Source organism: Centruroides sculpturatus, unplaced genomic scaffold (genome assembly GCF_000671375.1).
Source record: "Centruroides sculpturatus isolate CEXI.00-Female unplaced genomic scaffold, Cexi_2.0 scaffold2215, whole genome shotgun sequence".
In the NCBI taxonomy this organism is placed as follows: domain Eukaryota; kingdom Metazoa; phylum Arthropoda; class Arachnida; order Scorpiones; family Buthidae; genus Centruroides; species Centruroides sculpturatus.
Window position 1 is genome coordinate 13736 of NW_019386474.1, and position 18687 is coordinate 32422.

The 18687-nt window shown below is 33.5% G+C and overlaps 1 protein-coding gene across 1 annotated transcript in view; it reads left to right on the plus strand.

The window, feature by feature from the left end:
• LOC111615092 (nucleosome assembly protein 1-like 1) overlaps positions 1–10084 on the plus strand; it is a gene marked incomplete at its 5' end in the record, with an annotated part of 12437 nt that extends 2353 nt beyond the window's left edge. The window contains 4 exons of the mRNA XM_023356482.1: positions 4484–4506; positions 4930–5046; positions 6653–6748; positions 9447–10084. Coding sequence (XP_023212250.1) covers positions 4484–4506; positions 4930–5046; positions 6653–6748; positions 9447–9506 — 296 coding nt within the window. The remainder of the gene's footprint in view (positions 1–4483; positions 4507–4929; positions 5047–6652; positions 6749–9446) is intronic.
• Positions 10085–18687: the final 8603 nt, after the last annotated feature.

Here is an 18687-nt window from a genome sequence, read left to right on the forward strand (position 1 = left end):
ATAGTTTGTCAAATTTTTATTCATAAAAATGCAGTTTCAACTGCTTTTTATTTTATAAAATCCGTCTTTTTGCGCCACCAGAGGGCCTTTTAAACAATAGGTAGTCTGTTAGCGTTGGTCACTAGTAGTCCAAATTTGATATGAACGTTTGTTTCTTGAAAATTTGATCACTATTTAAATACAGTATTTACTTTTAATATTACCGATATGTCATCGAAAAGAAAACGTGCTGTATTATCATTAAAAGACAAATTAAAGTATTTGTTTCAATTATCCGGATTTTTCCTTATCCGGACTAACTTCATCCCCAATTAGTCCGGATAATCGAGGTTCTACTGTAGTTTTAATATGGCCCTAGGGGGGTCGCCAGAATTTTTTTAACTTGTAAAGGGGTCGCGTGTTCAAGAAGGTTGAAAAACACTGCTCTACTGTATATGTTAAATAACAAACATATGCGCACACAGCTGCTGGCACTATTTTTGCTAGGCCTAGAGGACTAACTAAGTCTTAGAAATAAGTAGATAATATCAGAACCTATAAAGAAATGTACAGTTTATTTTTTGTGATGAAGGTCCTAACTTTTCTGAAATTCTTGTTCTTTTGCAAAAAGTCGTAAACTTTCATTTGTCGCTTTTTTCTTTCCTTAAGCAAATGTCGGTAGCAGAAGATCGCATCCAAAAAGCCTCGTTTTGCTTTTGCACTCCTTTCAAAATCTGGATCATTCGCTACAATTTGATTAACAATTTTGGTTATTGTTACCAAACTTTTACTAAGAAAATCCGTAGAGAAATTTTTTGGGTTCTTCGTTTTCAGAATCTCTACTTTCCAGTTCTAAATGAATTTCTTGTTCTGTCAGTTCTTGAAGGTCGTTGTTGGTAAGACTTGCACCAGAAACCTGCGGTAACTCCTCAATATCCTGCTCGTCTACATCTCCTAGTCTTGCTGTATCAATTAGGTTGACAATTTGGTCAACCTAACGATACAGCGATAGACTCTTCTCGTTGAGAATTCTTGGATGCGTTCAGCCATAACTTCTTCCACACTTTGTTCGTGCATTTATCAGTTAATTCTTGCCAAGCAAAGCCAATACTGACTGTGGCAACCATGATGTTATATTTTTTCCAAAATTGCACCAAACAAACATAGATTTAAAGAAAATACACGTTTTTGCCACCTTTTTCTGATTGGTTCATGTTCATAAATAACCGTATTATATACGAATCAATAAAGTGCTGTGATAATTTAAATCAGAGTAAAGCTTAGTTCACACTGAGTGTGATTCACTGGCAAAAGCAAAAAACAGAGCGAATAACTGGTCAAATGAATCATGTTTGACGGGTTATTTGCTCTGTTTTTTGCTTTCACCAGCGAATCACACTCAGTGTGAACTAAGCTTAAATTTTGAGCTTCCCTTATTTTAATATATTAGCGTTAAGTGGAGTCTTACTGTATCTTAAATTCCTCATGGTATTAACAGTTGTTACAATACTTCTTCATTCTTTGATTGGAAGAACTTGATTCAGATGAATGTTATTTTTCTACAAGATCTTGCAATGAAGTCAATCCAAACTTAATTTATTGACAGTAATATCAATTTACCAGACAAATCCTACAGAGAATGTATGGGGAATAATGAAATGAAGAGTGATGGATGAAAAAGCATCAACATTAGAGGGAGTTAAAAGAAAAGTTGAAAAAAATTTGGTTCAAAATTACATCTGATTATCAGAAATTGATTCACTGCCACAGATATCTTTTATAAAATATTAATACAATATGAAATATTGTGAAATAAACATATGCATCTGAATTTTGTTTGAATTACTTAAAACAATAAATATTTAAAAACTACTAAGCATTTTGATGTAATTTTATAGTCAAATGACAGGCTAATTAGATATGTGAGAATCCATGGTTGATGATTTAATTTGTTAGTAAATTAACAAAACTTTGTTAATTTTTATTCGATAGATTTTTACTTGTTTTTTAAAATGTGTGAAATTGAAAAAGGAACTTCCTGTTGGAGGAAAATGATATGATTCCTTCAAAAGTGATAGTTTGGTATTTTTCATGTCCTATTTGCAAAACTGTCAAACTTCTGTCACACGTTGGAAGACTGGGGGGGGCTTATTTTAACTGATTGGAAGAGATTTAATAAAAATGGATAGATCATCTCGAAATGACAGCTAGCATCAGATCAGGTTAGCCTAGCTCAGCTTAGTTCACAGCTCTAACCACAGTGTTCTTGTCCTCCCTTGAGGCAAGTTGAGCTCATCCATTCACTCTCCAGAATGGACTAAAGATACCTGTCATCTCTTGTCTGTCAATTAAATGGAAATATTTTGTCTTAGATGAACCATTTATTTTCACATTTTAAGGCAATATAAAGTATAAAGTCTCTCAACAGTAAAGCATTAGTGTCAGTGCATTAAAAATTTGAGTTTCTTCTTATAAGAGGAGATTTGTAATCTGATAGAAACTTTAATATCTAATTATTTTTATTTTGATTTTATATTTCATTGTAATTAAATATAAGGATTTTGTCTAATTTTACTTAATGTTTTAATCAATTTAATTGATTGTCATGTGCCTCCATCCTCTTACCATGATAGAAATAGTTCTCTCCTTAACCTATTCGATGTTGAAATTTGTATTTGTTGCCTGTGACGCCATGTTTAATTTTCATCGATGTTAAGTCTAAATTTTTTAAAAATAATCGTGTATACTGTATCATAAAAAATTATTTTTTTATGTTTCACAAACAAAATATATATGTTGAATAATATAAAAACAAAAAAAATTTATTTTAAAAGTTTGTTTTAATATAAAAATTGTGACACAAAGTGACATCTAGTATAAAAAACGTTCCGATGTAAACACGGAAATATTCAGGATTGCCCACGCAGATGAATGAGGTCAACACGAATATTTTTGGGATCAATGTAGGACAGGTTAATTTCAGAAGTTAGTTAAAATTCTCATTTTTGTCTTAGTCTGAGTAATTGTCTAAGTGGTGTCAGAGTCCTGATTTCCCAGATATCCAACTGGTGTTTTGGGGTATAAATGGCATGTGACGAGGTCATTCATAACCCTGGAAATTCATGGATACTTAACAAATTATTAGCAGATATAATGTAAAATTTTATAATTTTAATGCTGAAAGTTAGAAAAGATTGAAATTGTAAGACAGAGTTGTAGATGATAAAAAAATTTTTGACAGAGCTGTAGATGATAAAAAAAATACAAAAGCAAGTTTATTTTTTAGTTTGATAGAAAATAGGAAATTTTTCTTGTGAATGAAAGGTATTAAATAAGTAAGAATAAATAAGAGAAATTACTTGTTTATCAAGATGACATCTTTATTACTAGTAATACTAAGATATTTGTCATTTATATAGGAAATCTTAAAAGCTAAATTAATGTTCTATATATAAAAGTACATTAAAAAATCCACTAGTTTGACTAGTATTGTTATATAATTAAACTTCAGATGTTTAAATGTGGCACAATATACTTGACATAAATTAATGCATTAAAAGGATATATATGTAATTGAAATAAATGATAAAAAATATATATTAACCACTCAGCAGTGATTGATTGCAAAATTATTTTGTGGATATCACCAAAAACTACCGGAAAAAAAAATTCACATAAAAAAGGAATTATGTAACAATAAAGAGAGACTTTTCTATACTAGACATAACTGTTTACTGTTTTGGAAATAGATTCTGTAATGAGAAAAAACTTGTGGAAAAATACTTAAATTTTCCACGTTTATTCTCCACTACATAGGGAGTACAGTACATGACTAACCCACTGCTGAAAAGTTAAGATACTAGAAAATTTAGCAAATTTACACATTCAATTTCTAGAGAATTATTTTAAAGTTGTCAAAAGACCAAATATTAAAACATTCTTATTACTTTATACAAATTAAAAAGTAGTTATGAAGAAATATTCCAAATCAAATAGAAAAATATATAAAATTTTTATTACTTTATCATTATGACTGTGAATATGTTTAAATTTAAAAGAATGATTGATGAATGACTGTTGTTAAAGGAAAAGTATGATGTACCGGGGAAAGACACTACAATGCTAATTTGAGGTGGAGAGCATATCTTTTAAATTAAATTAATAAAAAATATGATTGTCACAAGGCCAGGCTGCAAGTTTTAATGACTCAATAAATAATTGCTTGTTGAATAATAGTATCTCAATGTGCAAATTCATTAAAGTTGAATGTTGATTCATTAATCTTTATACAAAATTTAATTATAATAATTGTTGATTTTGTTATATTTACTTAAAATATTTTATATTCAACTTAATTAAATCAATTGCAATCATAATCTATCAATGTTTAATTTGTAAGTTATCTAAACNTTAGTTGGAAGTAACTCCATGATGATGAATGTTGCTAAACATTAGTTTAAATAAATATTATATAAATACTTTATTATAATAATTTATTTTTTAGTTCCTGAAGATGAAGAATTATTGGTGAGTTTCTAAATTTTAATATTTCTGTAAACTTACTTTAAAATTAAACATGTGTGGTGTGAATTTTCATAATTTTAAGGATGTTTATCATTAGTCAGAATAACTATTTCATCATTAACATGCAATCACACTCAATAGTGGTGATTTTCTTCACCTACTAGTTTTTTGAATTTCTCATCAAATTGACTGATTTAGCTGTATTTCCATGATATCCTCATGCTGTATGTGCTATTAATCTGTGTAAAAATAATAAAACTTAGGTTTATTTCTCTTGTCAGACATTCTATCCAGCTTTTATTGTTACTTTTGTTTAAAATGTTGTCTGTGTACTAATATGTATATATAGTAATTATTCTGTGTAGTTAACCAACTTTTAATACTAATTTTGTATGCATGAATATTAACCTTATTTTTCATTTTTAGGATGATGAAACGCAAACTTTGTTAGCAGTTGATTTTGAGATTGGTCATTTTATAAGGGAAAGAATTGTTCCTAGAGCTGTACTTTTCTTTACGGGAGAAGCTTTAACAGAAGATGATGTAAGTGTATGTATTCCTTACAATGTTTTTGTTTTTATTTACTACAACATTATTTTTTTATACTCTAATTTAAGAGAGAGACATTGTTCAATATATTTCAGTTGTGTGTGTGTGTGTGTGTGTGTGTGTGTGTGTGTGTGTGTGTGTGTGTATATATATACTGTATATATAAACTTCTGATGATAATTATATATTTGCATGGAAGTATCAAAAAATATTATTTTTTCTACATTTGTACTGGATTATTTTGATTAGTTTTAATGTATTCTTGTCTATTTGATAACCAATTCTGTCTTAAATCAGTTAGATATTTGACACTATTTCTCTATTCAAATAGACATTCTAAACTAGCTTTGACTGGTACTTTTATTTGAAATGTGTCTGTGTAATAGTTGCATATGTATACTACATACCTACAAATTTGTAATTTAAATTGCTGTGTATGTTACAAATAGTGTTCTATTTATGGTTTTCTTTTTGTACATTCTATTAAACTACTAAGTGAATTATATAAAACTTAGATCAATATTACTATTAAAAAAAGATAACATGAAGAGGATGTGTAGATGTAAATTTCATAATAAAAGCACAATGATAATGTACTGCACAATAAAAGCTTCATTTTCTATATGAAAATACTTTTCAGATTTAGGAATTAAATTTTTTTAAAACAAGGATAATTAACACAATTCTAGATGTAAGACTTCTTGAACAAATTAAAATTGATGACAAATTTATTAGAAAATGCTTAATTTCTAGGTCAATCTGAATCTCTGAGGAATTTAGCTCGGTGATTTATTTAAATTTTCAAATGTTCAGATTCACAAATAGAAGATTCTAGAATATAAATATTTATATTTATCAGAACAAATTTTAAATTATATACATGTAAGATTCCAATTTAAAAACTATTAACTTTTTAATCTATTTTTTAAAATAGATTAAAAAGTTAATAGTTTATATAATTTTTATTAATTGTATTATTTCAGTATCTGATTTTATAACTGAACTATTATATATAGAAAATTTGCATTTCTATTATAAATTTGTAAGATGAAAGTGATGGAGCCAACAACACTTCTCAATATGTTTCCTGTATATAGAGAAAATTCAGCTTTAGAATTATTGAGTATATACTTCAATAATCTCTAGAAAAATTTAGATAAAAAATAATTTAAATTAAACATTATTGGAGATTAGATCAATTTTTTTTTACTAAAAAATATGGACAAAGTTAAATTCTTTGAAGTCCATATGCTGCTATTGTTCTTTACATAAATGTAATCTATATTTTGAATGGAATCAATGTATACTTCTACATTCCAAAAATGTACAAACTACATTTCAAAAATTTTATCTTTGAACAATTTTTCTTTATTTGAATTTATTCTTGAACTGAAAATATAAAGAACAGTGCTATTGTATCTAAGATTAATAGATATATTGAAAACATGTGATAAAACTTTGGTACTATAATAAATGATATTTGTGAAGTTTTCTATATTCTATGTAGTATTCATTGATAAATAAAAATAAATTATTATTGTATTACATCTTCACCTAAACAAAGTAGATACGTATCTTTAATGTATAGTGTCTTTTATAGTATGATGATGAAGACGACGACGATGATGACGACGAAGGCGAAGCAAACGATCAAGACGACGACGATGATGAAAATGATCCAGACTTTAATCCTCAGGTATAAGTGACCAGGAAAGTATTTGAGAAATAATTTTTAAATATTTGGTTAATTCAAATATTTCATTACCAAAACATTACTTAACAATAATATGAAAACAGATCCATATTTAGATAACTTGAGCTCTGTTACAACATTACATTGTTAACATATCAGGTTGTAAAGGTGAAATTTAGACATTTTGAAAGTAAACTTAATTGGCATTTAATTCAATAATGATACAGTTCTGTCTTGTAGGTAATTTCCATCAATATCAATTGCATCTCTGCCTTCTTTTGCAAACTTTCTATCCCACAAACATAGAATGATGGTGTTTTTTTCGAAGAAAGTCTCGAGCATTGTTTTCACACATGTATCATCATCATTGAACTGTATATTGGCAATATGGTTCTGCAGGGTGTGAAATAGATGGTAGTCAGTTAGTGTCTGGTCTGAACTGTAAGTTGAATGAGGTAGAACCTTCCAGCCTAGAATGGCCAGCTTCTCTAAGGCTGTTTTTGCTCTGTGCTGGAACATTGTCATGGTGATATGAGATGTTGTCAATGTTTGGACAAAGCTCTTTGATCTTGTTCAAATGATTCAGCTGTTAGCAGTAAAGTTCTTTCATGATTGTTGTGTTAGTTGGAAGTAACTCCATGATGATGAATGTTGGTGTGCTGGTGATACATCACCAAATGTGGATCATCGCCTTCTTCTACACTATTGGTGCTTTGACATTTGCAACAGCCAGTCGACCTTTGTTCACCCACAAATGCTTACGTGTCACATTTTAGTGTATGACCCACTTCTCCAGTCGCTTTGATCCAGTTGAATGTGTGGTGCTTGGTGAACAATGAATTGCAGATGATGACAAACTAAATTTTGTTCACAGTAGTCAATGTGGGACAACAGTTACTTAGTTTACATTGCCTTCAGGTGAACAAACTAGTGAAGGTGATTGGTGATAGTTGTATTGTATTACTCAAGTTAATATTTTGTGGTAATTAACAACAGATCTATCAGGAGAATGTCATCGGTGGTAGAATAACTCGAAGCAAGAAATATCCGTCCCCTGAATTTCTCAAACCAGTTACAGCTGATTTGTCCGTCAACCTCATCCTAGCAAAATGATTTAGACTAGATTGCAAGCCTTCCTTGCATTCGTGACCACTTTTGAAGTGATAGAGCAACTGCATGCAAATGCAGTTTTCAAAAGTTTCATATCGTTGGGTGTTAGTTGTGGATACATCTATTTTCAACAAAATATATGAAATGTCTCCCAATTACTCTACTTATATACCCACATTGAATGTTCTAGATTCTAGAACATTTATAGAAGAAAAATCAATGTCTAAATTTCACCTTTACAATCTGATAGAATTTTTATAATTCTGTAAATATGGTAGTTCTGGGACAATTAGTTGCAAATATTTTTATTATTGTACCTATTAATTAATTTTAAAACATTATGGAAGCAAAATGAACGATAACAAACTGCTCCAATGTTAATAATGCATTTAATAATTAATTAATGTGATATTGGTTACGACATATCATACAATGGATTTCTTAGATCATGTAATCTGTTGAGGTTGTCAAATCTCGTGCAACATTATCGATTTTTAAAGTGAAATTTATTAAGAAATTTTTTTAATCTCGGTGATACTGTATATTGAGTTTCACAAGGCCCTTAAGCTTAGTTCACACTGAGTCTGAAAATGAAAAACAGAGCGAATAACCCAGTGTTTCCAACCCTTTTTTGTGCTATGCCCCACCTAAGCCTTTCTAAAATTCTTATGCCCCCTAACATATACAACAGGTATACGATTAACTTAAACTCTGGACGAGTCCATTTTCGAATGGCCCCCGTGGGGCGTGGGTCCCACATTGGAAACACTGGAATAACCCGTCAAACCAGTCATGTTTGAATGGTTATTTGCTCTGTTTTCTGCTTTTGTGCTGACTGTGAACTAAGCTTTACTATAACGTTAGAATGTTGTGTAAAATTAGTTTACTTTCATTTTCTAATCTTAATATTTATTATTATTAAACTGGAAGTAATAAGGTTTGGATATTCAGATTATAGAGAGTGATTCAGTGGATTACTTTCTCTAATTTGATCAGTTTTTGAATTTCATAAAATCCCAATTGAAGGAATTCCATAAAGTTCAGTTTTGGAGTTTTAAATATTTATTAATTTGAAATTTTTCTTTTCTGTGTTTATATTGGATTCATTTTGGAGTTAGAAAACTGTTTAGGTTTAAAATTTATTTAGTAGTACATAATGTTTTGTAAGAAATCAACCTTACGAAATTTATTTTGAAATATGATTTTTTAATTTGATAAGTTTAATAGCAAAATGTTTATTTCACAAAAATTAAATATAATTACAATCATATTATACTAGAGATTCTGGAACGTGCATCAGATTCTGTGAAATGTTTCACACATTTCAAAGATTACGGGATAGTTTAAACTAATTTAAACCTACAATTTAGGTCACATTTCGACACGAGTTTGTTCAAAATAAAGCTACATTTCAACTAAGAAGCAAATGATGACTTAATACACAAATCGTCCTTTCGGGGATTATCGACGAAATATCCTTTTCGCGCAACGGACACTTTTAAGTATCGAACGGTATTGAGCGAATATAGGTCGAAAACGGCGGGCTAAAACGAAAACGAAGAGAGTATTTAAATGTATATTTCTTTTACAGGCCGTGAAATCTGGAAAGAAGTCTCAACAGCAACCACCTCCAGAATGTAAGCAACAATAGGTTAATCCCTTCTTAAAGTTAACAGTGGCCGTCAGCTGAGCACCAGTTCCTCTGTGAGCTTTGGTGATGCCTTCTCCGCATAAACAGCTCTGGGGCCTTTAATCGTTTCCACGCTAACTGCGCCGATCCATAGGTCGGTACTCGGTTACAGTGCCATGTGGAAATGTCGAAATGTTGTTTGAAGAACGCATAGTAGCTTTTTCCCAATTCAGAGTTTAATAATAAATTAAAAGAAAAATTTCTCCGAGGAACTTTTTATACTCCGCATGTAGCAAAACGAAAAAAAGATTTCTTTTTATCACTGCATGGAAAAATTCGACCGTTGGACTTCGGTGTTAATTGTACAATATAAATTGTTTCCGTTCGAAAGTAACCAAAGGTGTTTGCCGAACTCGTGTATAAACTGTGTCGTTCTTACCAAAGTCTTCACGGAATCGATCGGTGCAATGATTCGAAACGAGCGTGCTTATTTTTCATCCGATTATCATATTGTTTTCATTTGTGGCTACTGTTTTATAATTTTTTTACAGTTATTTTCGATGGTTGCATCACTTGTCTAAATAAACAATAAATAGTTACTCCGTTTGTTTAATTTTTATAATTATGATAAACTGTATTAAAATGCATTTGAATTTTAAACCTGGCATTTATTATTCTGGTCAGTGTCCACCGGGTGGACCGCCCGCCTTCCCACTAGTGTCATTTTTCCGATCTTTGCCTAAGTATGCGCGTACCGATTTTAACCACGTAAAAATGAAGTTTCTATCGGTTTTCTTCCATGTTTTGGAACGGCCGCGGTCTGAATTTGCCATAAGAGTACCACGCGAGTATTCGAGCGGGAGTTGTGGTTACGGGCTAACCCTTAAATTTTAATATTTAGCAATCCGTTATTGCATGACTTCGCTTCGATTACTCATCTATTAATACAAGCCCAATGATTTACAGAGTACAGTAGAGCGTCGTTTATCCGAATCAATTGGGTTGTTCGGATAACCGATTATGTACGAAAAAATATTTTGAGCTATCCCGTGTTGAAATTTTTCTCTGTTGCGTGTCGCTGCGCGTTGAATTTTCGTCGATGTTAAGCCTAACGAAAACTTAAAATAATAATCGTGGCTATTGTATCGTTAAAAATTTTTTTTTTTATTTTGTACAAATAAAATAAATATATTAAAAAATATAAAAACAAAAAAAAGATACCTTAAAAGTTGATTTAGTATCAAAAAAACACCACCAAAGTGCCAGTGCTGCCAGCTAAAATACACACACCCACAAAAAAATATTGGAGTAGCCCAAGATATAGCCAAAGATAGTAGCGCCACAGCACTAACGAAAATTTAAATTTGCCGATTGGAATGCTTTCGGATAAACGACGCTCTATAAAATTTCTCTAAATTTGGCGTATTCGTCGATGGGTTGTTATCTGGCTCCCTTACCGCGAGCCATCCTGTGAGTATAGAGTTTATCGCGAAAATATTCTATTACAAAGTTATCGATGACCGAAAAATATTTGAAATACATAAATTCGTGGAACCGGTCGGAAAACGTAAAGAAAATTTCGAAAGTGATGGCATAAGAATACAGGAAGTGGATTTGACAATGAGACGCACGAATAAAGTTTAAAGTTACGCGGACAACTATGGAAAGTTCTAGATGGGTCAACTATCGTCCCTCGTGGGCGGCGATTAAATCTAGGGAGCAATGGATGGTGACCATAGGCTAAGGTTGGTATGACCGACTGCTATTTCCTTCGTTATAACGGGTAAGAAAACCTTGCGTTTAATTGTTTTCGGATGTTGAAAACAATGTACGGCTAGGACACAAAGATCGAGGTTAGAAATATTTCCAAGCATTTCTCTCACAAGGGAAAAAGTTTGGGAATAGCTGTTCTAGACGAAGAAATATGCCTCGTGCCATAGAGCCCTCGCACTTACAATAATTTGGCCGAGCATTAAGTGCGATATGGGTTTATGAACTTTAAGGCGTAAAGCTCCCAGCCTGTGTGTAAGACCCTGTACACACTAGGCGTTTTTCAACGCGCGCTTTTAAACGCGCGTTTAAAAGAACCAAGAGTTCTATGTAGCCGTACACACTCAAAAGCCAAGCGCGCGTTTTGCGAGCGCTTATAGATTTTTGTTAAAACGCGCGTTTTGCGAGCGCTTTACGGGCGCTTTGAGATATATGTGCTGCCATGTTACCGTACATGCGATCGCACGTTTTGCGGGCGTCAGCCGAGCGCTTTGAGTTATATGTGCTGAAATGGAGAACGATCATTTCGATACTGATCTATTTATTGATGAAATCTAAAAGAGACCAACCATCGTCAAAGGATTTTATAGATATTTTAAAAGAATTAAAAAACTTGAATTTATTTTGTCTTAGTTTTGGATACAACGTCGCAAACATTTCATGCGTCAGTCTATTTCGTAATATTGGGTGCACCCAAAATTCTCTTTGCCTCTGCCGTCGTCTTTTATAGCGACGATAGAGGAGCCACACACAAGCAATCACTTCCACATCCATTTCCAAACCGAGCCAGTGCGCACGCTCCGCTAAACGCTCGTCGAACGCCGAGCTAACGCGCGTTGAAAAACGCCTAGTGTGTACAGGGCCTAACCGCCCATTTATTATCTGGGTGACGTCGCTTCGTCCGAAGTGTACTCAATTGGGTCGACGTTTCCGACCTCCGATGGCAAAGGAGTAAATAACTCCTGGCCACTATGAAAAATTACGTTCTGACACGCCGAGACTACGGCCTTTTTTGTGTTTAAGTTTATATAATTAAGCGCCGAAAGCACGCGTTTGCTTTCCCTCGTGCTGGCTTTGCCCGCCGCGATTTTCAAGCTTCGCCATTATTATAGATAATTTAACGAATATAAATTATTATTAAAAAATGGAGGTCACTAAACAATTATGAAATATTTGGTGGGCCGCGAGTATAAAAAGGTTAAGAACCACTGTCCTAAGATATTAAGGCCGCTCTTTACTACTAATATAGCTTAAAATCAGATTGCATGTAACCGACACATAATACGTTTATTTGCTTATATTCTGACAAGATAGTTCTGCCCAGTGGCGTAGAGTAGTGGGGGCGGCAAAATTTCACAATAAATAATAATAATATCTTGTAAAAATTTGAACCACTATATTTCATATTTCAGTCACCTACGATTCGGACCGATTGAAATGAGCACGGAAATAGTGGACAGTGCGGGAATCGACTTACCGTCCGGGTGAACTACTAATTTCACCGGGGATTTCGTGCGCGACGTGTCGACTTTTTTATTATTATTTTTATCCAATACAGCTGTTACTTACGTTACGTCATCTAGGTTACTTACGTTACTCCCACCCAAGTCTCCCTAGTCGCTAACACTATCTGATTTAGAACCGACATGCACTGCACATTATTTTACGCATTGCAAAATGACATTACGCATGCGTCAGGAACTTCTGTTCGAACAAACCTCACCTGCCGTCCGGGTCAGCGATTTTAAAAAGGTGGAAACACTAGCACGGAATTTCTCATTACTTACTCTCTGACGAAACTGAATTTTAGTCTTTTAAATTGAGATATCTAAATAAGGGGGTCGAAATTTTTCTTTGTCCCGGGCGGCTGACACCCACGCTACGCCACTGGTTCTGTCAAATCTTCTCTATTAACTTAGGTCTTTTTAATCCAATTACAATCTTATACAGTGTTCTTCGCCCCAGCATTTGGGCGAAAGGGACTAATAGTGAGGATAAAAAGGACCGGTAGTTCGATTTTTACAATAGAGAAGGAAAGACGTCCCAAATAAGAGAAGGAAATTTACCTTATGTCTTTATTTCGTTTTTAAATGGATGTTACAAATAAAGGCGGTCCCATTTAATCGCAGTATACCGTATATCTTTTAATCCGACGTCAATTTGGTAGGTTGACTAGAAAGGACCGGAAAAGGCCCGGATTATCCTCATCTTTCTAAATAAATAAACGAAGATATAATCAAATAATGGGGGAAAGGATTGGAGCGCGACAAGGGCATGGGTACAGATGTTCGAAATGTTTTCGGGCAGGACCAACGCTCTGGAAGTGTCGTCGTTATAATGTTTAACATTAATTGATTATTTCTAGCTGTAATTAAGAATAAGTATAATTAAAATAAACGAGACATAGAAATACCGGTATTTAGGGTGCATTTATTTTTATTATAATACTTACAATAAAAATTCCGCGCTTTCTTACTGACAGACTGGATTAAGTTGGTGGATATTTCATTTTCCACGAATAGCGTCCCTTTGAAATCCACTCCTTCTTGCGCACAATCGGTCGTAAATTATTAAGTTAAAAATTATGCTCTCTTCGGTCTGAGTCGTCCTCGTGGACGGTATCCAGCACCATCCACGCCTGGCCCGGGATGCTTAATGCGTTCTGCTGAATTTTCCTCCCACGTGCAGGAAATTTTCCCGGAAATTGTCGCGCGCAAAATAAAGCAACGATTTGTCAACCGATTACTACGTGCTTCGGAAAATTCCAATGACATTGCAGAAATACAATAATTAAATTCATACGTTAAGGTAAACACTTTTTAAATTAAAAGAACGCTTTAATCGAAGCAGCTGCCGTAGCGGTAGGATGCAATACGCAATTATAAACCGGACGGAAATAAAATCGAATTGTGCACGTCGCCCGACCACCCATTTTCGTCAAGAGCGATAATTAAAGGCCGTCCGGACGCCCGGAAAGTTCAAATTTCTGTATCGCCACCACTCCAGTACACTTTATTACATCTGTTTAGTTTAATATCTCAGGATGAAGTAAAGATTAAAAGACGAAATTTGGCATAGTAACTTGTATGTAAGCTGCATTGATGCTATTAAATTTTGGTGGTTAAAGGCCGAAGAGATGAAAGCTAGGGATGTGTCACGTATCATATCTCGAGAGGTCGGATTTAACGATAATTTTACATATTATTGGCATTTACAAAATTGTAAATGAAACTCATCCCTCCTCCGAAAATTAAGCCTTTTGCCTTATTATAATAATTAACAATATAAAATGTTTTTATAACAAAATCTCGTAACAGACGGCGCAACACACAATTTTTTATGATTAATAATATAAAAGTTATTTTTAACTAAAATCTCTTACCCACCACTATTATCGAAGTTAGGCGACTCGTTTCTGGATTTTTTTTCATTATAGTTTTATTACTACTACTTTTTATATTTTTTTAAAACGCCGTCACATTTTTGTGACGTTTTAAAATATATTTCGAGATTAATATTTTTTAATTATAATAAATATTCGGAAAAATACGAAAAATAAAGAGAAACAATGTTCATAAAAGTTCTACTTAGCTAATAATTGGGAAGAAATTTTAAACTCGGTTTATTAATTGGCGAATTTTCATCGCAAAGGGGACGAGCGAACATTTCGTTTTAATTCCAGCCGAAGCGACATTTCACCCACAGAATTGAGTCGAAAAGAGGAGGACACGATTTTGTGCATTCACTTTGACGCTTAATAACTCCCGTGCTTTTTGTCAAAATTTTCTGAAATGTTCAGCAGGTTTGCATATTAGGGGATCGATACTATTAAATTTTGATGGTGAAAGGTCGATGGGGGAAGGAGGGAGTTGCGTGACGTATCTCGAGAGGAGTCTGACTTAACGAAGATTTTATTGGCTATTAGCATTTACAATTCTTTTTTTTTTTTTATAAAACTCGATTGTACCCTCAACATTAAACTTTTTGCTAATTTATAAAAATTAATGAGCAAATATTTATTCTGACATAGTCATAACACCAGGCTGAAATTTTTAATCATATTTTAAATTTATTTAATTTAAAATATATGCTCTCAGCCTCAAATTAGTAATCTTACCCTTGTACATTATACTTTTCCTTTAATAATAGAGTCGTGCCTGTCATCTGTCTTACACCTTTCGAGGGAAAATTTTTGATTCGAAATGACGTGACTTCCGGTATGCATCGGAAGTTCATATATAGTTAATCGGGGTCTTCCGCCCCTAAAGTTTCCATATCTGGTCTTGAATTTCATCTGTCTAACACCCTTCTCGAGATTAAGGAAAGACAGACGGACGACAGCGGGAATTTATAGGTCTACAATTTTTTCAAATTGCAGCCCACTTTCCGTATATAAAAATTTTTTCGTAAAATATCGTAATAGATGGCGTCAAACGCAATTTTAAGAATTTTTTCCGAGAAAGCTATACATCTGGTTGTACAGTACTGTACATGCGAATTTTCGTAAAGGCTTTTAACCGATTTTATTGGTGAAGTGTAGCCTATCGTCGGAAGTGCGCTTTTGTTATATTTTATAAATATCCGCCGATACCACATCTATATATGAATTTCGACATTTTTAAGTGGATGCGTGTTAATTACTTGTCCGGTTTGAATCCGAAAAGTATCCTGACGCTCCAGCTTAACTAATCTGTACAGTAAACTGTTCCTATCTCAATAAATACACTGTTGTTTATTTACCATTTTAAAACTGAAATATTATTAATTGAAGGTAGAAAATCTTCCGATCGTAATACAAGTGGAAATTGAATACAATTTAATTTATGACCGGCAGCGAGAATCGTCAATCGATTATACAGTATATACTGTATTTATATATATAATGTATATACTCATGTGGAAGGCGTATATCGGTCTGGAATGGCATAAACATACGCTCCTTCGGATTCTCGTCGAGAATTAATCAGAAAAATAATTCGGTCCCTGGATAATTTACAAGTTATAAACGAAATATTTGGAGCTGCCGTTAATTAATTAATCCGGAATGGACGCGTGGCTCAAAGGCTTATTTATAAATAAATTTTAATTTTACGTTTTGCGTAAATTTGTCAACGTTTTCTTTGGAAGTTCGGAGAGGATAAAACCTAGGGGTCGTTGACAAAAAAGTGTCCTTACTTACCCAGACACAAAAGTTAATCGTAACTCGATACACGAATATCTCGTTGAAGATTTTAATTTTCTTTTTTCCTCCAACGATTAGTCCCCGTTTTAACTGTGAAAAACTTGGATTTTAAGTCGGTCTCTACTTATAAATATTTACGTTAACAGATGGCGCTAAGGGCGAAGTTATTAGCTGGAACAATTGTTAATATGGTGTCGACAGAGACGTTTAATTTTAATAATTTCGGGAACACTTTGGTCCTCGTCCATCGACCGGGCAACAGTCAAAGTGACGACGACGCTCGAAAAGTCGTCCGTGTCGGACGCCACGTTTCGAGAAAAATGTCCGTCGTCTCTTCGTTTTTAACACGGTTTGCGTATTCGGTCTACGATAAACGCCGACTCATTTCTGTTTCGTAAAACTAGAAATAAGGCGACGCCATTTTCTATTCTCTAAAACAATACAATTGCAGTCTGTAGCTACGACGAAAGCTCGGTAAACGACCTTGGGATAAATGACGTGGCTCTGGAATTCTCTCCGATTGGCCGGTCTGGTTCGTGCAAATGACGTATTCTAGCGTGGCAAAAGTCCACCTGGGCGCCTTACTAAATCAGAGAAACCTCGCTTATTATTTTAATATTCCACTTCTCCATCTACGAAAATTCGTCGAGCGGTTAAAATTAAACTCTACGTTTTCTATAAATTGATAGATTTCTTCCCGCACTTCCAATGCTTCGTAACCGCTGGAATCTCGGGTTGAATTTTTGGAACATGTTGCCAGTTAGAAGGATTGTAAACCCGTAAATAAAGCAAAATATGATAGAAATAATGGGTAAACCGCGAAAACGTAGCCGAGTTGGCTTTGTCTGTTATCCAATCTAAGGGCATTTCCCGGTCGCAGATCGACGAGTTCCCTCCTTCGAGCGACCTTGGCATAAACAAACGGTAAATAGGGCAAAATGAATATTTAATAATTATAGATCGTAGGAAAACACCGGTCTTTTCCCCGGCGCGAGCTTTACTTAAATTGGTAATTACTGGAAAATGGGAACCGAATGTTTACTTTTTCCAATTTATAGTTTGTTCGTTCAAAAAATAGCCAGAAATCCGATAGGACTTCTTAAGATCTGAGTTTAAAATGTAAACAAGTTGTCCCGATTCGCGCCGTCGCGCTCTTAAAATAACCCGGAGAAAATGTTTATAACGGAATTAATTAATTAACGATGGAAGAGGTTAATAAATGAACGGAGAAAGCTTTCATTTTAAATTCTTTATAAAAGTACTTTCGTAGCGCCGGTCGCGGGATGCGGTGAGGCGCTTCTCCTTCCTTTACGTAAACCGGTTCTACAGTGCGCATGTTCAGACACATCGTCTGGGTGTTACCTGTTCTTGTATTGTCCACTCCACTTTAATTCCGCAAAGGTGTTTGACCAGGTGAGTAGCGTCCTTCTCCCTCCGTAAACCGTCGCGACTCTACTTTATATACTTTAATTGCTGCAAACGTAACCTTTATTCTTTCACCCACCCGGCTTGGCGTCAGGTGCAGTCTTAGTCTTTACTTGTCATTTCCAAAGTTTAACGTTTCGTAAAGATTTAATTTAAAAAAAAAAGTTTTAAAAATAGTCGTGCATTTTATTTTAAAATCGTAAAAAAATGCGTTTGAACGGCGTAACATTCGATAGATAATTTGCGTATTTTTTTTTTTTAATAAAAAGAGGGGAAAACAGAATTAACCGGCTTCTGTTCTTGCAATATTTATGAATATAAATGAAGGTAAAATTTAAAAAAGTAGAAGGAAGAAATTATATATAAAATTGGAAATGACATCACAAGAATGGTTACTTCTCTCGGGATCTCTGTTCTATTTTGGTAAACTTAATCCCTTTGAAGCCACCGTCTTTAATATTGTAGTAACGAAATAATACGGCCGTGGCATCCGTCTTATTATATGATCAGTTCGCGCATTCTTTAATATTTTAATTGCCTACGATTTTCTCTAACTCGTCCATCGAAGATTTCATTACCCTATACTCAAATTAATAATCTGCTTACCGAAAATATACTTAATAATCGAGTTTATCGATACATTTACGAAACGTGTAATAAACTATAAGAATATTTTTTACTTTTTAAAACCAGGGGTTAAGTGGCTTTAAAAAATAAAAAAACTTCTTACATCTACGCCAAAGATCAGGAAACCCTTGGCGTAGGTCTTTCGTAGACTATATTTTTCCGGGTTTATCTGCTACAAGTGAATAAACTAAACTATTA